We start from the raw sequence: 20,141 nt of genomic DNA on the forward strand, positions 1-20,141 counted from the left end.
CCAGAATTGCATTTTCTCTCATATTTTCCGTGACAAGTTGTTCCAGGAAGCAATCGCCTACAGCATCCGGGAACTTGGTCACCCTACTGCAGCCAGAAGTGCCTAGGTTCCAGTCTATCCCCGGATAATTGAAGTCACCCATGATAACTGCGTTGCCTCCCTTGCAGTTGCATTTAATCTGTTGTTGTAATTTGTTTTTCAATGGCTGCATGCTCATGCTAGTATTACTGCACACCACTCAATACTTCAGATTTTATAAACTCTTATACTTGGAATTTCAATTATCAAACTGAAAAATCATTCATTAATCCAAGTGTTCTACCGTGTTTCCCCAAAAATATGACATTGTCTTATATTAATTTTGGGCCCAAAAAATGCACTAAGGCTTATTTTTGGAATAGGTCTTATTTTTTTTTTCATGTACATGATCATCTTTCCCTTTCTCTCCTTCACCCTAATTCTTCCTCTTTCCTTTCTCTCCCTCACATGTGCAGCATCATTCCTCCTCTCACCCATCCCCTTTGTGCCTTTCCTCTGCAGCATTTTTCTATCCCTCCCTTCCTCCCATCCCCTTGTGCAGCAGAACCTTTCCACTGTGCACAGCATCTTTCTATCCCTCCCATCCCTCATGCAGCAGAACCCTTGCACAGCTTCTATTCCTCCCTTCCATACAGCATCTTTCTCACCCTCCTCTCTCATTCCTCATGTAGCAGAACCCTTTGCTCAGCTTCTATCCCTGCCTTCTGTGTAGCAGAACCCTTGAGCAGCCTCCGCCCACACTGTGCAGCCAAACCCTTGCTGACCCTCCCATCCTTCCATCTCTCCCTCCCTGACCGCGAGATCTACATATCTCCCTCCAAACAGCAGCATTGGCAGCACTCTAAACAGGCTGCTTCATGGCCTTCTCCCACCGGGGCCTTCTGTGCACCGTGTTACTGATGACATCATCAGTGATGTGGCAGAGGGAATGCCCCAGTGGGATATTTTAAGTTGTAGATCCACCGCTGTTCTTTCATATTTAAAGCTTTTCCCAAATCTTAGGAGTAGAAATTGATAACCATCTATCCATGAAGAGCCATGTATAATCATAAAAAATAAAACAATCTTTCCTTGAGATAACAAAGCTAAGATCCATCAGAAAATACTTTGAACCACAGTCTTTCTGAATTTTAGTGCAATCCCTAATCCTATCTTTACTAGACTACTGTAATATAACAATAGTTCTTTGCTCTAAAACATTGCTATTGCGTCCACAATTAGTTCAAAATGCAGCAGTAAGACTCATATACTGACTTTGGAAATTGGAACAACTATAGCCCTACTATATGAAATTACATTGGCTGCCCATAACCACAAGGATCAAGTTTAAATTAGGCATCACTGCCTTTAAGGTCCTGACAGAAAATGCTTCCAACTACCTAACAGAGTTAGCTACACTATGCCAGGATGCCTCCAACAGATATTCCACCAGAAATCTTTTCCACTTAAAATTCCCAGTATGCAACAATATAAAGTCTAGCAGGGAAATTACCATATCCGTCCAATATCAGTTGGCAAAACGCTGACCCCACAAGTGTGGTGGTTTCTATGGCAATATGTAAGTGGGATGAAATTCCCAGCACCACCCCGGTCTTCCCAGTGTAGTAGAGGCCACAAAGAGCCACTGTAGGATTTGAAATCAGGTTCTCTGGTCCCTAGCTTGCTACTTTAATCATGCGAATACTCTATCCTAATATGGGGTAAGCTCTCAAGCAATTACTGGAAATATTAATGAAGAATGAAGTAATATAACTTTCCCTAGTAACTAACTGAATCATTAAAGTTAAGATACTCATCACAAAATTAACATGTATATTATAAATATTAGGACATAATTATCTGACACCCTAAGCGAATCATATTCAATAAGGTTTATCCCCCAGAGAATATAGTTCTCTGAATGGACCCCAACTACACAAATTGCACAAAATCTTTAGAGTCATTACAACCTCTATTTCACTTCCTTCTGTTGCTACTGTCTTTATCATTGTAATATGGAGAGAAGGGGTTAGTGACGCTGTCTCATCATAGCTGAAAGATGCGAATCTGGTAATTGTAGGTTGAGAAAGCAACCCGTATACCTGGGAGAATATAGGAATTAAAATAGTACAGCTAAAAGGGAAAGGGAGCGAAGCAAAAAACAAAGCAAACCCCAATATAAATAAATAAAAGGCAAAAATAGTTTAGACAAATCGTTGTTTACTCTGGCACGCGACTGGCCCACACTGCCTTTAACATATTAGGGAGAAATTTGGCTCAGACCTGCTGAGAGCACTTTAAAAAGGCAGATGTTTCATTTTAAAATATAAAGAGCCTGGAATGTTTTGTTTAAAGAGAATTAGTAGACAGCTTAACCTTTTTTTTTTCTGTGTTTCATATTTGTGAATGTGTGAGTGTGTGTTCATTTGTTTGTACATTTAATTTTTGCAGGAGAATTTCCTTAACTCCATTCTTCAGACCATTTGAAATAATTATTTTACTGACTATTTTTGCCAATTGTGTGGCCTTAGCTATCTATATCCCTTTCCCAGAAGACGATTCCAATGCCACCAACTCCAATCTGGTAAGTGCATGCTGGTCTATTTGCTTCCAGGCCTGGTTTTCAGAGCGACAATTATTTGTGGAAACATGGAAGTGGTGAAAAGCATTCAGTGCCATACACATCATAATTAGTAGGCGTTCTCCATTTTGAAGGCTGTTTTGCTGTCTCTTTGCACTAGCTTTTAGATGTATTTTTAAAGGAAAGAACAAAATGCTGTTATGTTTTTAGGAATGTCTGTGAGCCACAACTCCACAAATGCTGGATTTATGTTTACTAGGTGAAGTATTTTCTGTAACCTTAAGTGCCGGTGTTTATTCCCTTCCTTGATGTACTGACATCTGTTAATTGTGTGTTGTTTATGTTTTATTAAATGATATGTTTGAACTGATGCAGGCTTTGTGTGTGATAACACAATGCAGTCATTCTGTCATGCATAATTCAGAGGTTTTATTTTTGAATGGGGTAAGCACCAGAGTTTTGTGATTAAGTTGTCCATGGGGGGCAGGGGAGGGGGTAGAAGCTTGGTTACTATTGGCATAGGGTAAATTCATAACAAATGTTGATTTAATATTTATAGAACTGCGGTAAGCTTCTCAGTGTAAACAACTCTGCCTCAGAGTAGCTTTAGGTCAGTGGTCTCAAACTCAAATCCTTTGTAGGGCCACATTTTGAATTTGTAGGTACATGGAGGGCCGCAAAAAAAAAAAAAAAAATAGTTAATGTCTTATTAAAGAAATAACAATTTTGCATGAGGTAAAACTCTTTATAGTTTATAAATCTTTCCTTTTGGCTAAGTCTTAATAATAATATTGTCATTTATAGCTAAAGAGACATATGATCAAGAAACTTTTATTTTACTTTTGTGATTACGATAAACATACCAAGGGCCTCAAAATAGTACCTGGGGGGCCGCATGTGGCCCCTGGGCCATGAGTTTGAGACCACTGCTTTAGGTGAAGCAAATTTGTTGAAGGACATCTCGGGGCTCTGCTAAGAACACAATCGTATCTTTTTCTATTGTATAGGAGTGCTAACTGCCTCCCCCCTACCCTCTAGCTTACAAGTTAGTGTGTGGCTTATGCTGATCAGCTTGATCAAGTTTGTTTCAAATTTGTCAAAAATGCCTTCCGAAATGAGTAGTGCTTGAACACCCTAAATTACCTTTGCAATCAGAACACTGGCATTTTATGGTGAACACTCAGTACTTTGGTCTTCTTGTGAATAACTTTAGAATTGCCTTGGATATAGATAAACTGAATATATGTTTGTGTCTTGCATACCTATGCAGTTTATTATAAGAGAAAAGATCTGATGAAATGGTCCCAAATATTTTTTGTTGTATAAAAATATGCACTCAGCTGAATATTTTCTACACTGGGGGCCACAAGTTTAAGTCTGTCTCAGGCTGGTAGTAGCCAAAATCATTTCTTTGGTATGAATTGGAGACCAAAATCATTACTTGATAAGGATGAGTAGGTTCAGAGCAGTTCCCGTAGACAAAATTCCAGTCTCAGTCCACTACTTAGTTAACACAACCCCCCAAATCTAGTCAAGAAACATATTATCTATTATTATTAAAAATTTATAGCCACCTTTACCCAAGGCATATAACAACCATACATAAAAACAAACAACAAAAATACATATGCATACAAGCATAAGCAATCCAACAATGTAGTTAACAAATAAGGAATGCTTTAAGACTGGTTAAATGCCATATGCAATAAATATAAATGCAATAAAGTTTTATACAGCCTCAAATTGTCCAATTTCCTGATGTCCAGCAGAAGTTTATTTCTTTCAGTTGGTTCAATACCTAACAAGACCTGCTTCTAATGTAGTCCCAAGCATTCTTGTCTATAAGAAGGAACAACAAGTTGACAAGCATTCACTGAATGTAAGGACAGAAGGAAACATAAAAATGAATATTATTGCACATGTGTTTAAATGAGGTCTAGTATATAGCTAGATACAAGTTAGTACAATAAGATTGTATCATATCCATTTTTTTATTTACTGAATTTAATTTCTGCAGTAGTTTGGAAAACACTGCCACAGTTGGCACTCTTATGATTTCACTAGCTGATGGCCCGGCGTTGCACGGGTATTTAATTATAGCAATAACACTGTAAATGGATTCAAATAAAGATACTTTATAGTGGTGAATGAAAATATTTTTTTACTTTATAAAAAGTACAATATTCAAATTATAATGTGAAATATTTGACAAAATGAATACAATACAACTAACACAAAACTTGATTATAAACAACATTTTTAGTTTCACCTCCAGGAGCAAGAACATGTACATTATTGGGTGAACCCACCCTTCCCACGTGTGCAGGTGGGCCGCGAGACCCCCAGAACATATCACCCCAGGTAGTGAGGGATCTGCATACCAAGTTTCGTTCAAATCGGTCCCTCAGCTTATTACATTTTTTCCATTGACATGAATGGGTGAAATCCGATTTTCTGCTTGTAGCTCGGCCAACGTGTGCAGGTGGGCCGGAAGACCCCCAGAACATATCACCCCAGGTAGTGAGGGATCTGCATACCAAGTTTCGTTCAAATCGGTCAAGCCGTTTTTGAATTAATGTGTGAGAATGGCATCTTTTTACATTTTTTCCATTGACATGAATGGGTGAAATGTGATTTTCTGTTTGTAGCTCCGCCCATGTGTTCTGGTGGGCCGCGAGACCCCCAGAACATATCACCCCAGGTAGTGAGGGATCTGCATACCAAGTTTCGTTCAAATCGGTCAAGCCGTTTTTGAATTACTGTGAGAATGGCAGCTTTTTACATTTTTTCCATTGACATGAATGGGTGAAATCTGATTTTCTGTTTGTAGCTCCGCCCACGTGTGCAGGTGGGCCGCGAGACCCCCAGAACATAACAACCCAGGTAGTGAGGGATCTGCATACCAAGTTTCGTCCAAATTGGTCACAGTGAGAATGGCAGCTTTTTACATTTTTTCCATTGACATGAATGGGTGAAATTTGATGTTCTGTTTGTAGCTCCACCCACGTGTGCAGGTGGGCCGCGAGACCCCCAGAACATATCACCCCAGGTAGTTGGAATTACTGTGAGAATGGCAGTTTTTTACATTTTTTTCCATTGACATGAATGGGTGAAATCTGATTTTCTGTTTGTAGCTCCGCCCATGTGTGCAGGTGGGCCGCGAGACCCCCAGAACATATCACCCCAGGTAGTGAGGGATCAGCATACCAAGTTTAGTTCAAATCGATCCCACAGCTTTTTACATTTTTCCCATTGACTTGAATGGGTGAAATCTGAAGTTCTGTTTGTAGCTCCGCCCACGTGTGCAGTTGGGCCACGAGACCCCCAGAACATATCATCCCGGGTAGTGAGGGATCCGCATACCAAGTTTCGTTCAAACCGGGCAAGCCGGTTTTGCGGAGGCAGTTTTTACATTTTTTCCATTGACATGAATGGGTGAAATCTGATTTTCTGTTTGTAGCTCCGCCCAGGTGTGCAGGTTGGCCACGATACCCCCAGAACATATCACCCCAGGTAGTGAGGGATCTGCATACCAAGTTTCGTTCAAATCGGGCAAGCCGTTTTTGCGTTGGCAGCTGTTTTACATTTTTTCCATTGACATGAATGGGTGAAATCTGATTTTATGTTTGTAGCTCCGCCCACATGTGCAGGTGGGCCGTGAGACCCCCAGAACATATCACCCCAGGTAGTGAGGGATCGGCATACCAAGTTTCGTTCAAATCGGGCAAGCCGTTTTTGCGTTGGCAGCTCTTTACATTTTTTCCATTGACATGAATGGGTGAAATCCGATTATCTGTTTGTAGCTCCGCCCATGTGTGCAGATGGGCCGCGAGACCCCCAGAACATATCATCCCGGGTAGTGAGGGATCTGCATACCAAGTTTCGTTCAAATCGGTCAAGCTGTTTTTGCGTGATCGCGGCACATACATACATACATCCGATTTTATATATATAGATTAGTCATTGAAGAGTTTGTCATATTTTATTAGCTGTAATTCATGCATGATGTTTCCGGTTAGGATACTCTTATCACAAGGCCTCCAATTTAAACACCTTAAGACTCATAGAAAAATATACTGACATGACAAATTACTAATCTGTGTTTAATATGGCTTTTAATGTAAGAGTTTAGGAGTAATTTTATAAGGACATTATAAAATTCAGCCTGGTGTAAAAATACATATTATGACATCTTTGCCAGTAAGTGAAGTTTGTGTGAGGCGTGGTCAAAGCACCAATATAGGCCTGTCAATTATATAGTATGCTAATCTGCATGTGTACATAAAAATTATAAGCATGGACACTTATTCCTGCTACCTTGGCATGGGGTCCAGAGGAGTACAGAAAAGGTTGTGGTGACCGTGATTGAATGGATTTATGCACTACTTTTGAGGGGAAATGAGGCACTGGCTTTCAATAGGTTGGATTAAAAAAAAAAATCATTCACATAGCATTTTGAAGTGTTGGGTTGGGGGGGGGATACTCCCAGTCTTAGGAAATGACTGAACCAAATGCAGGAAATAGGTAAATGTGAGTTATAGAATGACCACAATAAATCCAAGTTGGAGTGGGTACACTACTAGAAATTATGGCTGATCATTCAACAAATGTAGGAAGCAGAATCCTCCCATCTCCCCTTACCTAATGCAACCTGAAAGATCAAGAGAGGAGGAGGAGGAGGAAGGTTATGATAGAGCATAATCAGCATGCCATTTCTTAACCGAGTACTTCACCAGAATTAATATGGGGGGAATGAGAAGGCTAGGAAGAGAGGGGGAGGGATGGGTAAGAATGGGTGAAGTGGGTGGGTGGGGGAAGTTGGGAGGAGAGGGAGGCATTGGGAAGACTGAGTGGTGTGTGAAATGAGTACCAGTTACAGGGGAAATGAAGAAAAACAATATATTTGCAACAGAGGACCAACTGAATTCTTCTACACATAAAGTAGTCTTGATTTTTTTGCCCGTCTTATGGTATCCAATTAAAACACCCACACCATACAGAGATGTTTCTGTTTTGTTTGAATATCTTGGCCCTGGTGAAAAGGCACCATGATACAAGCCACTGTAACAAATGGGGTATGCCGACTTAGGCCATTTTTTGGACGTTTTTCTTTTGATTATGAGCTCCCTAGTGTATCTTTGATGTTATCTATTTACCTTAACTCTTATCTTTGTACCACTAGCTTTACAAATACGTCTTGTCCATAATTGTCTTAAATGTACTGTGTATGTACTCCTGTAAATAAAATGGTGAGGGTCTAAATCTGGCCAACAAACTTTTCCAGTGTGTCTTATGCTGCAAAGCTCTGTGGATGCTAGAAGAACTGATAAAAAGTTAAACATTGAGCTAAAGGATTGCTTAAGTGATATAATTCGTTCCAAAAAACATGGAGATGCATTTTGGTTTGATTGGGTCCTAAAATAATATTTTTGGTACCTTGAGCTGAATAGAACAGGAAACCTGTGACAAATACAGTGGGATGCTGTTGAATGAAGCCCCGTCAGCACTATTATTTTTAAGAACATTTGAGGCCTCTTCTTTGCAGGGCAGCAAAAGATGGTTTGTTTCACATGACATATTTGAGCTTAACCCATGCCAGCACATGACCAGCATAAACACAGGACATTCTTTAGAGCAGTGTTCTTCAACCACCGGTGCATGGACCAGTGCCGGTCCACAGAAATTTCCTGCCGGTCCACAGGGCCAGCACGTGCATCAGGCCCAAAATAGTGTTTTTCAACCGCTGGTCCACGGTGCGATCGATGCAGCTTTATCTTCGAGCCAGCTCCCTCTTCCTAACTGATTCAGTGCACAAAGCCACGGACAGTCGCTCCTACGGGCATCCTGCGCCTGAACCGGAAGCCTTCTCTCTGACTTTGCAAAATCAGAGGGAAAGCTTCTAGATGAGGCACGGGACGTGCAAGGTGTAATTAGTACTATTATGGGGGCGGGGTCTGGGGTGGAGATTGGGTAGAGATGGACGGGGTCTGGCCCACGACTTAGCCCAGTGTTCTTCAACCGCTGGTCCATGGACCGATGCCGGTCCACAGAATAATTCTTTTATTTCTGCCGGTCCACAGAATAATTCTTTTATTTCTGCCGGTCCATAGGTGTAAAAAGGTTGAAAAACACTGCTTTAGAGCACATTCAACAGTTCTACATTCTCACCACTTGCTAGGTAAAAGATCTGTAGCTTACATGGTTCAATGGTTCCTCCTTCTGCATATATTCTTTTCTCTCCTCTCTTCTACCTTCCAAAGAACTTAGTTCAATACAGACTTGTTAGAATGTTTATTTTCCTATTTTTCCTCTATCTCCACTTTTCATTTCTTTATTACTCTCTAGGTACTTTAGTTAGATTGTGAGCCTTCGGGACAGTAAGGGGATTTCTAAGTACCTTTCTTATTTATAATTTTAATGTATATTTTCTGTAAACCGCTTAGAACTTAACGGATGTAGCGGTATATAAGAAATAAATTACATTACATTACATTACATTATTTGTGTATTACATGGGGCAGTGCAGCTTATCTGCTCAGAATGGTAACAAGACTAGGTTCAGATGTTTTACCCTTATTGGCATTTTGATCAGTGCAAATATTACAGCTGGATACATGTATTACTTGAAACATCACAGTGAGCCCAATACAAAGGTGTTTTTAACTTACAATGCTCTGCCTTGAAAGGATAAGATACAGAGTACATTGTTAAAATGTACATACAGAAAAAGTTTGTCTCATTCCCTATGCATTTTTAAAAGTTTTTATTGTTTCTTATGCTTTTTAGCACACACATAAATTGCTGAGATACGAACAACATAGGAAATGTCATCGGTGCTTCTTAGTTCTTATTTTGTTTGAAATGGCTGCGCATCTCTAAAGTATTTTATAGACTTTATAGACTTTTAGAGGTGGTTGAGATGTGATACAGTCTGGCGACTGTCTCTATTGCAGGGGTGTCAAAGTCTCTCCTCGAGGGCCGCAATCCAGTCGGGTTTTCAGGATTCCCCCAATGAATATGCATGAGATCTGTGTGCATGCACTGCTTTCAATGCATATTCATTGGGGAAATCCTGAAAACCCGACTGGATTGCGGCCCTCAAGGAGGGACTTTGAGACCCCTGATCTACTGAGTGATAGTGTAATGAGGTTTCAACCAAAGCTTACAGTACATCTCATTGAAGATTTTCTAACAAAGAATTAATTTGATTCCAGATTGATTTCCAAATTTCTAATATATACGGATAGTAGAATAACAAATGATCTAAAGTCCCTGCTTTAATTTTTTTTAACCGAACAGGGGTCCTTGACTTGATATTTTTAAAAAGTAGCTTTTACACATCCATGGGAGGTGGGGGGGGGGGGGGTTGGAGGGAGGAGAATAAATATTGATGATGACATTTGGGTAACTTTATTCTTCAATTATACTATATATTATATTTTGTTATTGTTATGTAGGAAAACTGAAAATCTTGAATGATATATATGTTACCTGTACAGATATTAGTGTAATGTATATAATACCTACTGTTTGTTCATTTGTATGACGCTGTTTTAGATTAAAAATCAATAAAGATTAAAAAAAAAAAAAAGTAGCTTTTAAATTTAGGAACTTAAATTAAGTTTATAACCCTTCCCCCCCTCCCACCCCTTTTATCAAGCTGTACGGCCGAGCAGCGCAAGCTAAATACTGAGCCACCCATAGGATTAGAATGCGCAATTCGGCATTTAGCTCGCACTGCATGGCAGCGCGGCTTGATAAGAGAAAGGGGGTGGAGGTGGGGGGGCTAAGTTTGTTTCCAATTTTAAAACAAATTTAAGAATCAAAGGCCCAATATTTAACTCTGGTGGCCAGTGGTTAATTAAAATGCCAACTACAGTGGTTAAAATAAAACTCGTCCTGCATACTGACCAGTGCCGAATATCTGATTTCTATCTGCTCTATTCAGCTCTCTTTCAGTTTGAGCCATAGGTTGCCCAAACTCCTTCACTAATCTCATAAGACTGAAAGAATGCAAAGGACCGGGCAGCGAACAGCTTAAATGTGCTGAGAATCATGTGGTGCCAGAAGAACAGGGAACAGCTGTTCTAGAGGTGGCACTGCCAACGAGCCTACAGAGCAAATATAGGAGGATTAAAAAAAACCGGGAGGTCGAGCCAGTGTGAAGGGGTTGCAAGCAAAGACAGAACGATGAAGGATGACTGGTAGGGAATGGGGACGGGGACTAGCTAGAATAGATTCGGAAGAGAGTAGATTGGGGAGAAGAGCTGGATAGGAAGTTGGGAGTTAAGGAAGGAGAAAATAGGTGAGGGTGGGGATAGAATGCCTCTGAGAAGACAAAATGACTGTATCGAAGGGGGAACTCCTCAGGACAGCTGTGCGAGTGAAGGACTCCTCCCTCCTCTCTGCCAAGTGTGTAGTCTGTTTTGTCCAGCAATTGTCTTGGCTCTCACACTGCAGTTGTTGTTTTTGTGTTTTGTTTTTAGTAACACAGTACTTACTAGAAAATAGAAACGGGCTCATTTAGTCTTGGTTTCGCCCCGACACATGCATGAAATTCTAAGAAAAGCAGGTGCACAAGTGCTCTAACCTTTAGAGATTTTAACCAACTTGGCTTGTGTTGCCAGCAAGAAAGAAAGGTACAGAGGTATGGAGGGCACATGAAAAGTGTGAACTGTTGTTGGCAGTAGTGGTATTGGTGGGAGGGGTTCATAGGATGATCTACTATCAGTCATAGGTTTGATTGGAATTATATGAATGGTTTAAAAGTTATTTGGAGGGAGGGTAGCAGAGACAACAGAGTTGGTAACTCTCAGTAGATTTATTGACAAGCTAGTGAAAAAAAGTGACATGACCTTAAAAACAATTTCATGTCAGTAAAAACATCATGCGTCTCCAATGCCTCGGGCTCAGAGCTCTGCGAGGCTGCTGTACTTTGGAGCCAGGACATAAGTCCTGGCCTGTAAAGGAGGGAATAGGAGCATGACTAGATCCAATTGTGCACAAAATGACAACAGTAAAACTTTTGGCCATAAAAAAGAGCTATTTGTCAGTACACATCAGATAGGATGTCAGTTAAAAATATTTGGCAATACTGACATACAGACAGTAGTTGTAGAAGGTGAAATTCACTATAGGAAACAAGGTTAACGATGAGACAATGTGTTATGCATTTGAAAAACTGCTTCTTATAGAGAGAGTACCATTTTTCTTTTAAGCTTTGGATGATCCTTTTTAAAAAATCACCTTCCATTCTATTAGAAAATCCGGTGGCATTGTCATATGATACTGTTTTGTTTGGTATGTTAAGAATCAAATATCATCTAATAATAATCAACTCTTACTCATCATGACAGGGGTTGCCATTCAACACATTACGAAAAATTGGATAAATTGTGATCGTTTAAATGATACCTTTTGGTGGAATTCTTTGTCACATTTACAAAATGGAACGTATTTTGGCCATGCAGCAGGGGCATTTTAAAGAAATTTAGGATGGTTTGTGGACCATTAGAAAAATACTGTAATGATTGGTAACATTTTTTCTTTTCCTATGCTGACTGTACACATCCAGGGGGAGGGAGGGGGAGCATGGGATATTTAAGGTCTTTGAATGAAGAAATGATGGTAGGGGAGGGAGGGTAATTGTTTTTGAAGGAATTTTGTAAGAGTTTTAAGTGATGTTAAATGAAATTGATTGTATATTGTATCACACCTATTGAAAGTTTTAAAATGAATAAAGACAAATTAAAAAAAAAAAATCACCTTCCATTGATGGCTATTACCTGAAAGCATAAGACCTTATATTACTTTTATACAAGACTTAATATTACCTTTATATGACTACTCTTGTGACTTGGGGGGGGGGGCATTGTTTCAGTTTCCCGGTTAAATAACTCCTGATTGCACATTCTGTTCTGCACAATGAAAACAGAACATATCACTCAAAGATGTTCCTTCCTAGTCTAACATCATCAAACCATTAGATAATAAGAGTCAGAGTATCATGTGATAGCATTTCAGGAAAGAACAAGTGCGGGACTGTTGCTTCATTTTTCACTGTGCAATAACTCTGAAGTTATTGAAAGAGTTTAGTTAGCTAAGGGCTCCTTTTATCAAGGTGCAGTAGGCGGGATACCGCATGTTCAACCGCCTGCCGCGCTAGTCGCTAACGCCTCCATTGACGAGGCGTTAGTTTTTAGGCTTGCCAAGGGGGTTTGATAAATGATAAAAGGAGCCCTAAATTTTAGCCAGCTAATTTTACCTCTTTGAAAATTGAATAGTGCTCAGGACCTAAATTTAGGAACCTAAACCCACTTGGTACCTAAAATTAAGTACCGTACTTAGAAAGAGTGCAGGGTCAGGGCAAGGAAAGAAACTCAGGAACCTGTTTACTAAAGTGTGGTAAAGTTTTGCAATTACTGCACTTTCCCCCTCTTTTATGAATGCATAGCGTGGGTTTTAGGGGCGGTAACTGCTCTGACACTCATAGTTGGAGCACTTACTGCCATTGCCGGCACTAAAACCCATGCTATGCATTCGTAAAAGAGGGGGTTTGGTGGTAAAAATTAATGTGTAGTAACTGCAAAAGCTGTGTGGTAACTATTGTGACTTGCTGAGCATTTGAATATAGATCAAATATATCAAGAGCTCACTATTAACTAACCCGTGATACCTATTTTTCAACACATTCTATATTTTTTATATACAGTAAAACCTTGGTTTGCGAGCATAATTCGTTTCAGAAGCCAGACGATTCGTTCCACAAGCCAAAAACTTTAACACAAAATACTATAGGTACTTGTTTTATAGGTACAAGTTTTATTTTTATATACCGCCAAAGCCATAGTAGTTCGAGACTGGACAGTCAGCGAAAAATAACAATGAAGTCTTTGAATACATGGATATTTGTAGGGAGGGAGAGAGACAGAGTAAAAGTTACAATGTAGGGACATCGAGTACATGTAAGTAGAATACAGGGAAAAGGCTTTAAGAGTTCTTGATTACAAATCGAGGAGTGCTTAATGATGTTACCTAGCCAATCGTTCTGTTGACTTGCTTGGAAAGCAAGAGTTCCATCAAGAAATCTTTTGTGTCGGCAGGTTTTTATTGTAGGGTGGCTAAACATATGTATTCTGCGTGTAGGCCTGGTGGAACAATCCAATTTAAAATGGGAGACCAGGTATAGGGGGACCAAACCAAGAATAGATATGAAACAAAGACAGGCAAATTTGAACAACACTCTTGCTTCTAGGGGCTGCCAATGAAGTTTTTGAAAGTAGGGGATTATGTGATCCTATTTTTTTATACCAAAAATCAGTCACACTGCTGAATTTTGTATGAGGGGGGGGGGGTGTAGCTAGACCCCTTCCCCCAACAAACTCCCCCAATAGTATTCAAATGCCACTACCTCATTGGATCCTCATATTTTATACTAAGGGTGTCCCTGGTGTTTAGGGGTCTAAAGGTAAGAGAATTTGAAGGCTGCTGTTTTTTGGGAGGGATGAAGCAATATTGGGGTTTTTTTTAGTTGCAGCACGTACATTAAATGCATCACTTACCACCTCCTCTTCCTTCAGTAACCATTGCTGTTTAGTAAACAGACCTTTCACAAGTTCCACACTGATATCCAATACTAGACACTTAAATTAAGCTCCTATATTTAGGTGAAGGAGTAGCAGGCCTAAACTTGGAAGCCTCCATTTTCAGGCACTAAGTCTTGCACTAGCAGAAAACAAAAAGAAAACTGCAGACTGTGTACAAGATACAGGCAATATTTATTGTACTGAAAAAAGGATTGCAGTGATTATACAACCTTATTACCAACCTAGGGACCCAACACAGTCTGTGTTTCAGACAACACGCCTTCCTCAGGGTTTATTATACACGCAAAATAAACTTTGCAGTAACTGCCCCGACATTGTGGAACTCCCTTCCACAACCACTACGTGACGAACAAAATCTTGAGAAATTTAAGAAAAGCCTAAAAACTTTCTTATTTCGAGATGCATTCTCTTCCATTTAATTTCTATTCTTTGTAATTTAATTTTTCGCTTTCAAAAACATTCAATATATCTTATCCCCATCCCACATGTTTTTTTCCCAACCCCTCTTTCTTCTTTTCTACTTACAATGTAACTTCACCCATCCACTCCCTCTCTCCTCACTGTCAAGTCTGTCTTGTTATTGTTTTTAATGTTCACTTTATAATATTTAAATAACTTAATACTCTTTGTTTTCAATTGCTTCTACTCTTAACTGTCAATTTTTTTTAAAATCCAATGTAAACCGTCCAGATATTTGCTTGATGGTCGGTATATTAAAATTTAATAAACTTGAAACTTGGTATTAAGTCTTGCACTAACATCATAAGCTAGGTCCTGTGGTACAAAACATGCAATGACAACCTCCAAAGTTGCAAGACTTTTCAGCTTGAAACTCTGGCACCTAATTTGATCAGAAATTTCATCACTTTCAGATACCTGGAGCAATCCATCCGGTGTGCCACAAGGGTCTCCGCTATCTCCATTGCTCTTCAACATCTACATGTCCTCACTAGGCAAGCAGCTAACCCAGTTAGGGATAAAACTATTTAGTTATGCAGATGATTTTTACGATCATCATCCCATTCGTTAATTCTATCTCTGAAACTATTCCTAAAGCTTCAGAAGCCATAAACGTGATGGAGCACGGGATGACAACCTTTAGGCTCAAACTTAATTCAGAAAAGACAACTTTCTTCGTTGCTTCGCCACATCTGCTTGACACAAAATCACCACTATGTATCAATAATCTTAATTACCCTATCCAACCTACCATAAAGATACTAGGTGTAACTTTGGATCAGTGCCTAACCATGAGAGCCCAGTGGACTCCTTGATCAGAAAGGGATTTTCCACTCTCTGGAAACTCAGATCCATTAAAGCTTATTTCGATACAGCGGCATTCAGAACCCTAGTCCAATCCCTTGTACTGAGTCTACTTGACTACTGTAACATCACCTATTTAGCAATTTCCCAAAAGAACATGCAGCGTTTACAATTGATGCAAAATACAGCAGTCAAACTGATCTTTGGGCTGAGGAAGTTTGACCAAGTGACACCCTACTACCGGCAGCTGCATTGGCTGCCAATGGAGGCGCGCGTAAAGTTTAAATTTGCCTGCTTCTGCTTCAAAGCACTACACGGACTTGCCCCTAAATATATAACTGACCTTTTCGTCTTCTGAGCCAACAGACACAAGAGAAGCTCACATTCCAACTTCGTTTCTCCCCCAGTGAGAGGTTGTAAACTGAAAAAACACCATGAACATCTTCTCTCGCACCAAGCAGCATCATGGGGTAAAGACCTAGAACAATTGCTTTCGCCCACTACTTATGAGGAATTTAGGAAACGTCTGAAAACACACCTGTTCCTAAAGTATCTAGACAACTGATCCTCTCTTCTCTCTCCCCTCTATAGCCATTAACTTGTTCTATTGATCACTCTCTCCTCAAAAATGGATTTCCTGTCCTATTAACCCTCTTTCTTCCTCCCCTCTTAAAGTCAATCAATTTGTACCTTTGCTTAATCTTTGTAAACTGCATAGAACTTCATGGTATTGCGGTATATAATCTGTTATTATTATTTATTATTATTATTTTAGGCACTATTTGGATAATGCAGAGGCAGTCTGCTATTTCCATGGATAGTGGTAGCTAAGCCATTTATTTAGATAGCAGCAGTAGTTATCCAATGCCCCAGGTGATTTTAAGTGGTAAGCTGTGTTAAGTCTGAAGTCATAGATGTCATCTGAATCTGTTGGCAGCTTAAAGATGTGATCAGCAACGTGGCAGAGGAACGGCCCAGGCCGTGAAGCAGCCTGTCTAGATAGCTGCCAACCCTGCTGGTTTGTTATAAGGTACATTTATTTCTGTCTCGCAGTTCAGAGGGAGGGAGAGATGGATCGGCAGGGGGGAGGGGAGGTGCACAGCAGCGGGGGATAGAAAAATGCTACAAGGGGGGATGGGAGGAAGGGAGGATTTGAAGCTGCAAGGGTTCTGCTGCACAAGGGATGGGAGGGAGGGATAGAAAGATACTACACAAGGGGATAGGTGAGAGGGGAGGAAAGATGCTGCACATGTGGGGGAGAGAAAGGAAATAGGCAGAATTGGGGTGGAGGAGAGGAAGGGAGAGATGATCATTGTACATGAAAAAAATAAGACATCCCCCAAAATAAAACCTAGTGCATTTTTTGGGCCCAAAATTAATATAAGACAGTGTCTTATTTTAGGGGAAACATGGTATTACTTCCTGCACCAAATCTTATGCTCTAATGACTAGGTCTAGAATTGCTTCGCCTCTTATCAGTTCCTGAACCATAAAGTTCACTCATTGCAGTGTATCATCTTAGGAACAGGAAATGCAAAATGTCTTTAAAATGGAATGGTTCATGGCCATTCAGCAGGGAAGTTACAAAAAATGTATGGATGTTTGGGAACCATTAACTAAATAAGGACGGACCATTTTAGATGATCTTTTAAAAACATACACATCCAGGGGGGAAGGGGAGGGGATACGTTTTGGAATTGATTTAGGGGGTATGTTTAGATAGTTGTATTGGTATTTATTGATTAATTGATGGAAGGGTGGGAGGGGGGAAATAATTTTTTGTTATTAATCCTTGTAAGTTTATTGTGCTTTAATTTTTATATTCTATGTAAATGTACTAATTATTGTGCACAACTGTAGTTTTAAAAATGAATAAAGAATTAAAAAAAAAAATAGAAGGTGCTTTCTCAAGCATCTGCTAAGTATCTAATTTAACTTGCCCCCTTTTACAAAAGCGCGGAAGAGGTTATTAGCGCCAGCCCGTGAACCGAATGCTCTGCGCTGCTTCGATGCTCATATGAACTCTATGACTGTTGAAGCAGCAGAGAACATTCAGCGCACTGGCCAGTGCTAAAAACCTCTTTCGCACTTTTATAAAAGAGAGGTTAGTAATCAGGATAGATTCAATTATTATTTTATGCTTTTTCTCAGCAACAAAACTCTGGATACTCAAGTAGAAGCTTTGTCTACTAAGGAACTGCTCTTCTTCTTGAAGGGATTAGGTATATCAGTAGTGAAGTATTTGATTTGATTATTGCATCTTTTTTTTCCCCATGAATTGTGTCTTGGATGCTTTGAAACTGGTGTACTTGATGATGTAGGCATAATTTAGCTCCCTTTTGGTTATGTTTTTGAAGGGATTATATCTACGAGTATGGTTGCTCTTTTTCTCTAACAAATGTATTGCTTGTTATGTATGGCATATACTTGTCGTAAATTTAAAAACTAAAATAAAATAAATAAATGATGTCCGAAGTTTTTGAATCCAGGGAAAATAAAATGTTTTTCCGTCTCTGTGATCTTTTCCCCTGGCAGCCTCACACCAGCCTGAAAAAAATAATTTCTCCTAACTCTAATGGCCCTAAATTGGCATGCTTTTCTCTCTACTCCCTCTTTTACAAAGGTGCGCTAACCGATTAGCGCATGCTAATTGAATTAGCATACGCTAATCTAATTAGCGCACGCTAAATGCTAATGTGTCCATAGACTAACATGCATGTGTTGGCGTTTAGCTAATCGGTTAACGCACCTTAGTCAAAGAGGACCTTAGTATCCCAGTGCTGGCATGTCAGACTCAAAATGGCACAACAGGAGGCTGCTCTGGGTAGGCATAAGCCAGAGGCGTCCAACCTGCGGCCCAAGGGCTGCATGTGGCCCCGTGAAGTATTTTGTGCGGCCCTGGGCAAGGGCGATGCAGTGTTTTCCTCTGCTGCCCCCGGGTGTTTACCATCTTGCCGGCTCCCTCCTCTGTCTTGCTGCAGCGTTTGCGCAGCCCCAGAAACATTTATTTTTGGGCCAATGTGACCTAGGGAAGCCAAAAGGTTGGACACCCCTGGCCTAAGCAATGAAACTTTAGTCACCCTGCAAATATGCTGTATCACAAGAAGAGGGTTCTAGTAAGCCCATTGTAATGGAAAAGTATGAATTTTTTCTATCCATTTCAGGAAAACCAACATCCAGTTATGGTATCTAATTCTGCCTCCCTGCACAAACAATAATGTTCTCTGTAATTTTGTGCCCATAATGTAAGCTAAGAGGCTGAATTAAAATGATAACTATGTGGAGCAGCACAGATTCTTTACTGTGGAATACAGTATGTATGGTTTATTTTCTGTATATATCATGCATACAGTTTTGTAATACAGTCAGATTTATTGCTTGAACAGGCTGCATCCGTACACCGTACACCGTACACCTAGTAACATAGTAGATGACAGCAGATAAAGACCCGAATGGTCCATCCAGTCTGCCCAACCTGATTCAATTTAAATTTTTTAATTTTTTTTCTTAGCTATTTCTGGGCAAGAATCCAAAGCTCTACCCTGTACTGTGCTTGGGTTCCTATTGCTGAAATCTCCGTTAAAACCTACTCCAGCCTATCTACAACCTCCCAGCCACTGAAGTCCTCCCCAGCCCATACTCCACCAAACGGCCATATACAGACACAGACCGTGCAAGTCTGCCCAGTACTGGCCTTAGTTCAATATTTAATCTTATTTTCTGATTCTAGATCCTTTGTGTTCATCCCACGCTTCTTTGAACTCAGTCACAGTTTTACTCTCCACCACCTCTCTCGAGAGCACATTCCAGGCATCCACCACCCTCTCCGTAAAGTAGAATTTCCTAACATTGCTCTTAAATGTATCATCCCTCAACCTCAAATTATGTCCTCTGGTTTTTACCATTTTCCTTTCTTTGGAAAAGATTTTGTTCTACGTTAATACCCTTCAAGTATTTGAACGTCTGAATCATATCTCCCCTGTCCCTCCTTTCCTCTAGGGCAGGGGTGCCCAATACGTCGATCGCGATCGACCGGTTGATCGGGAAGGCAATGCGAGTCAATCACGGAGCCCATCCTGGGTTCCGTGATAGACTCATGTTGCCGTCCCGATCGACCAGCCGATCAGCCTTCCTCTCACCGAGGTTCCCCACCGGTCATCACTTCATGCACACCCATTCTCGCTGCGTCCTTCCTTGCCCGACTGCCAGAACCTGTCTTCCTCGCGCGCCTTTGTCCCGGCGCGCTTTTGACCTGACACCCTTGCTTTCTCCCGTAGAAAATCTTTGATAGACTGGGGGATGATGTCACTTCCTTCGGGAGAAGGCGGGAAGGAGGTCTAGGTAAGTCACGTCACTGGAGAGCTGAGCGCCGGCTGCCCCTGGCGGAATCAAGCTGCCAGACTGGAGAAAGGCAGTTGGGAGCAGGAGGTGCTCTGCCCAAAAATGCAAGAACTGCTGCTGCTCTGGGATCTTGAGCCTGAAAATGAGAAGTTGAGGAGGGGGGGGGGGAACACATTTTTGTAAGTGCCCTGCTGAAAGGAGACTGGAACGGCTCTCATGGAAGGATTTATAGAATGGGTTTTTCTTTTCCTCGGCCCTGGGCGTCCGGAGATTTGGGCCTGCAGAAGCCTCGCGCTGACCAGCATTCCTCTCCCCGACGTCAATTCTGACAT

The 20,141-nt window shown here is 40.6% G+C and overlaps 1 protein-coding gene and 1 long non-coding RNA gene across 23 annotated transcripts in view; one reads left to right on the forward strand and one right to left on the reverse strand.

Annotated features, from left to right (window-relative positions):
* Positions 1-20,141, forward strand: part of CACNA1C (calcium voltage-gated channel subunit alpha1 C) — a 1,333,094-nt gene that overhangs the window by 203,826 nt on the left and 1,109,127 nt on the right. For all 22 annotated transcript variants that reach the window (XM_033951116.1, XM_033951118.1, XM_033951120.1 and 19 more), the window contains one exon: positions 2,497-2,602. In XM_033951116.1, coding sequence (XP_033807007.1) covers positions 2,497-2,602 — 106 coding nt within the window. The remainder of the gene's footprint in view (positions 1-2,496; positions 2,603-20,141) is intronic.
* LOC117363431 overlaps positions 1-20,141 on the reverse strand; it is a 54,688-nt gene that overhangs the window by 31,640 nt on the left and 2,907 nt on the right. The gene's annotated exons all lie outside the window — the stretch shown is intronic.

Source organism: Geotrypetes seraphini, chromosome 7, assembly GCF_902459505.1.
Source record: "Geotrypetes seraphini chromosome 7, aGeoSer1.1, whole genome shotgun sequence".
Classification (NCBI taxonomy): domain Eukaryota; kingdom Metazoa; phylum Chordata; class Amphibia; order Gymnophiona; family Dermophiidae; genus Geotrypetes; species Geotrypetes seraphini.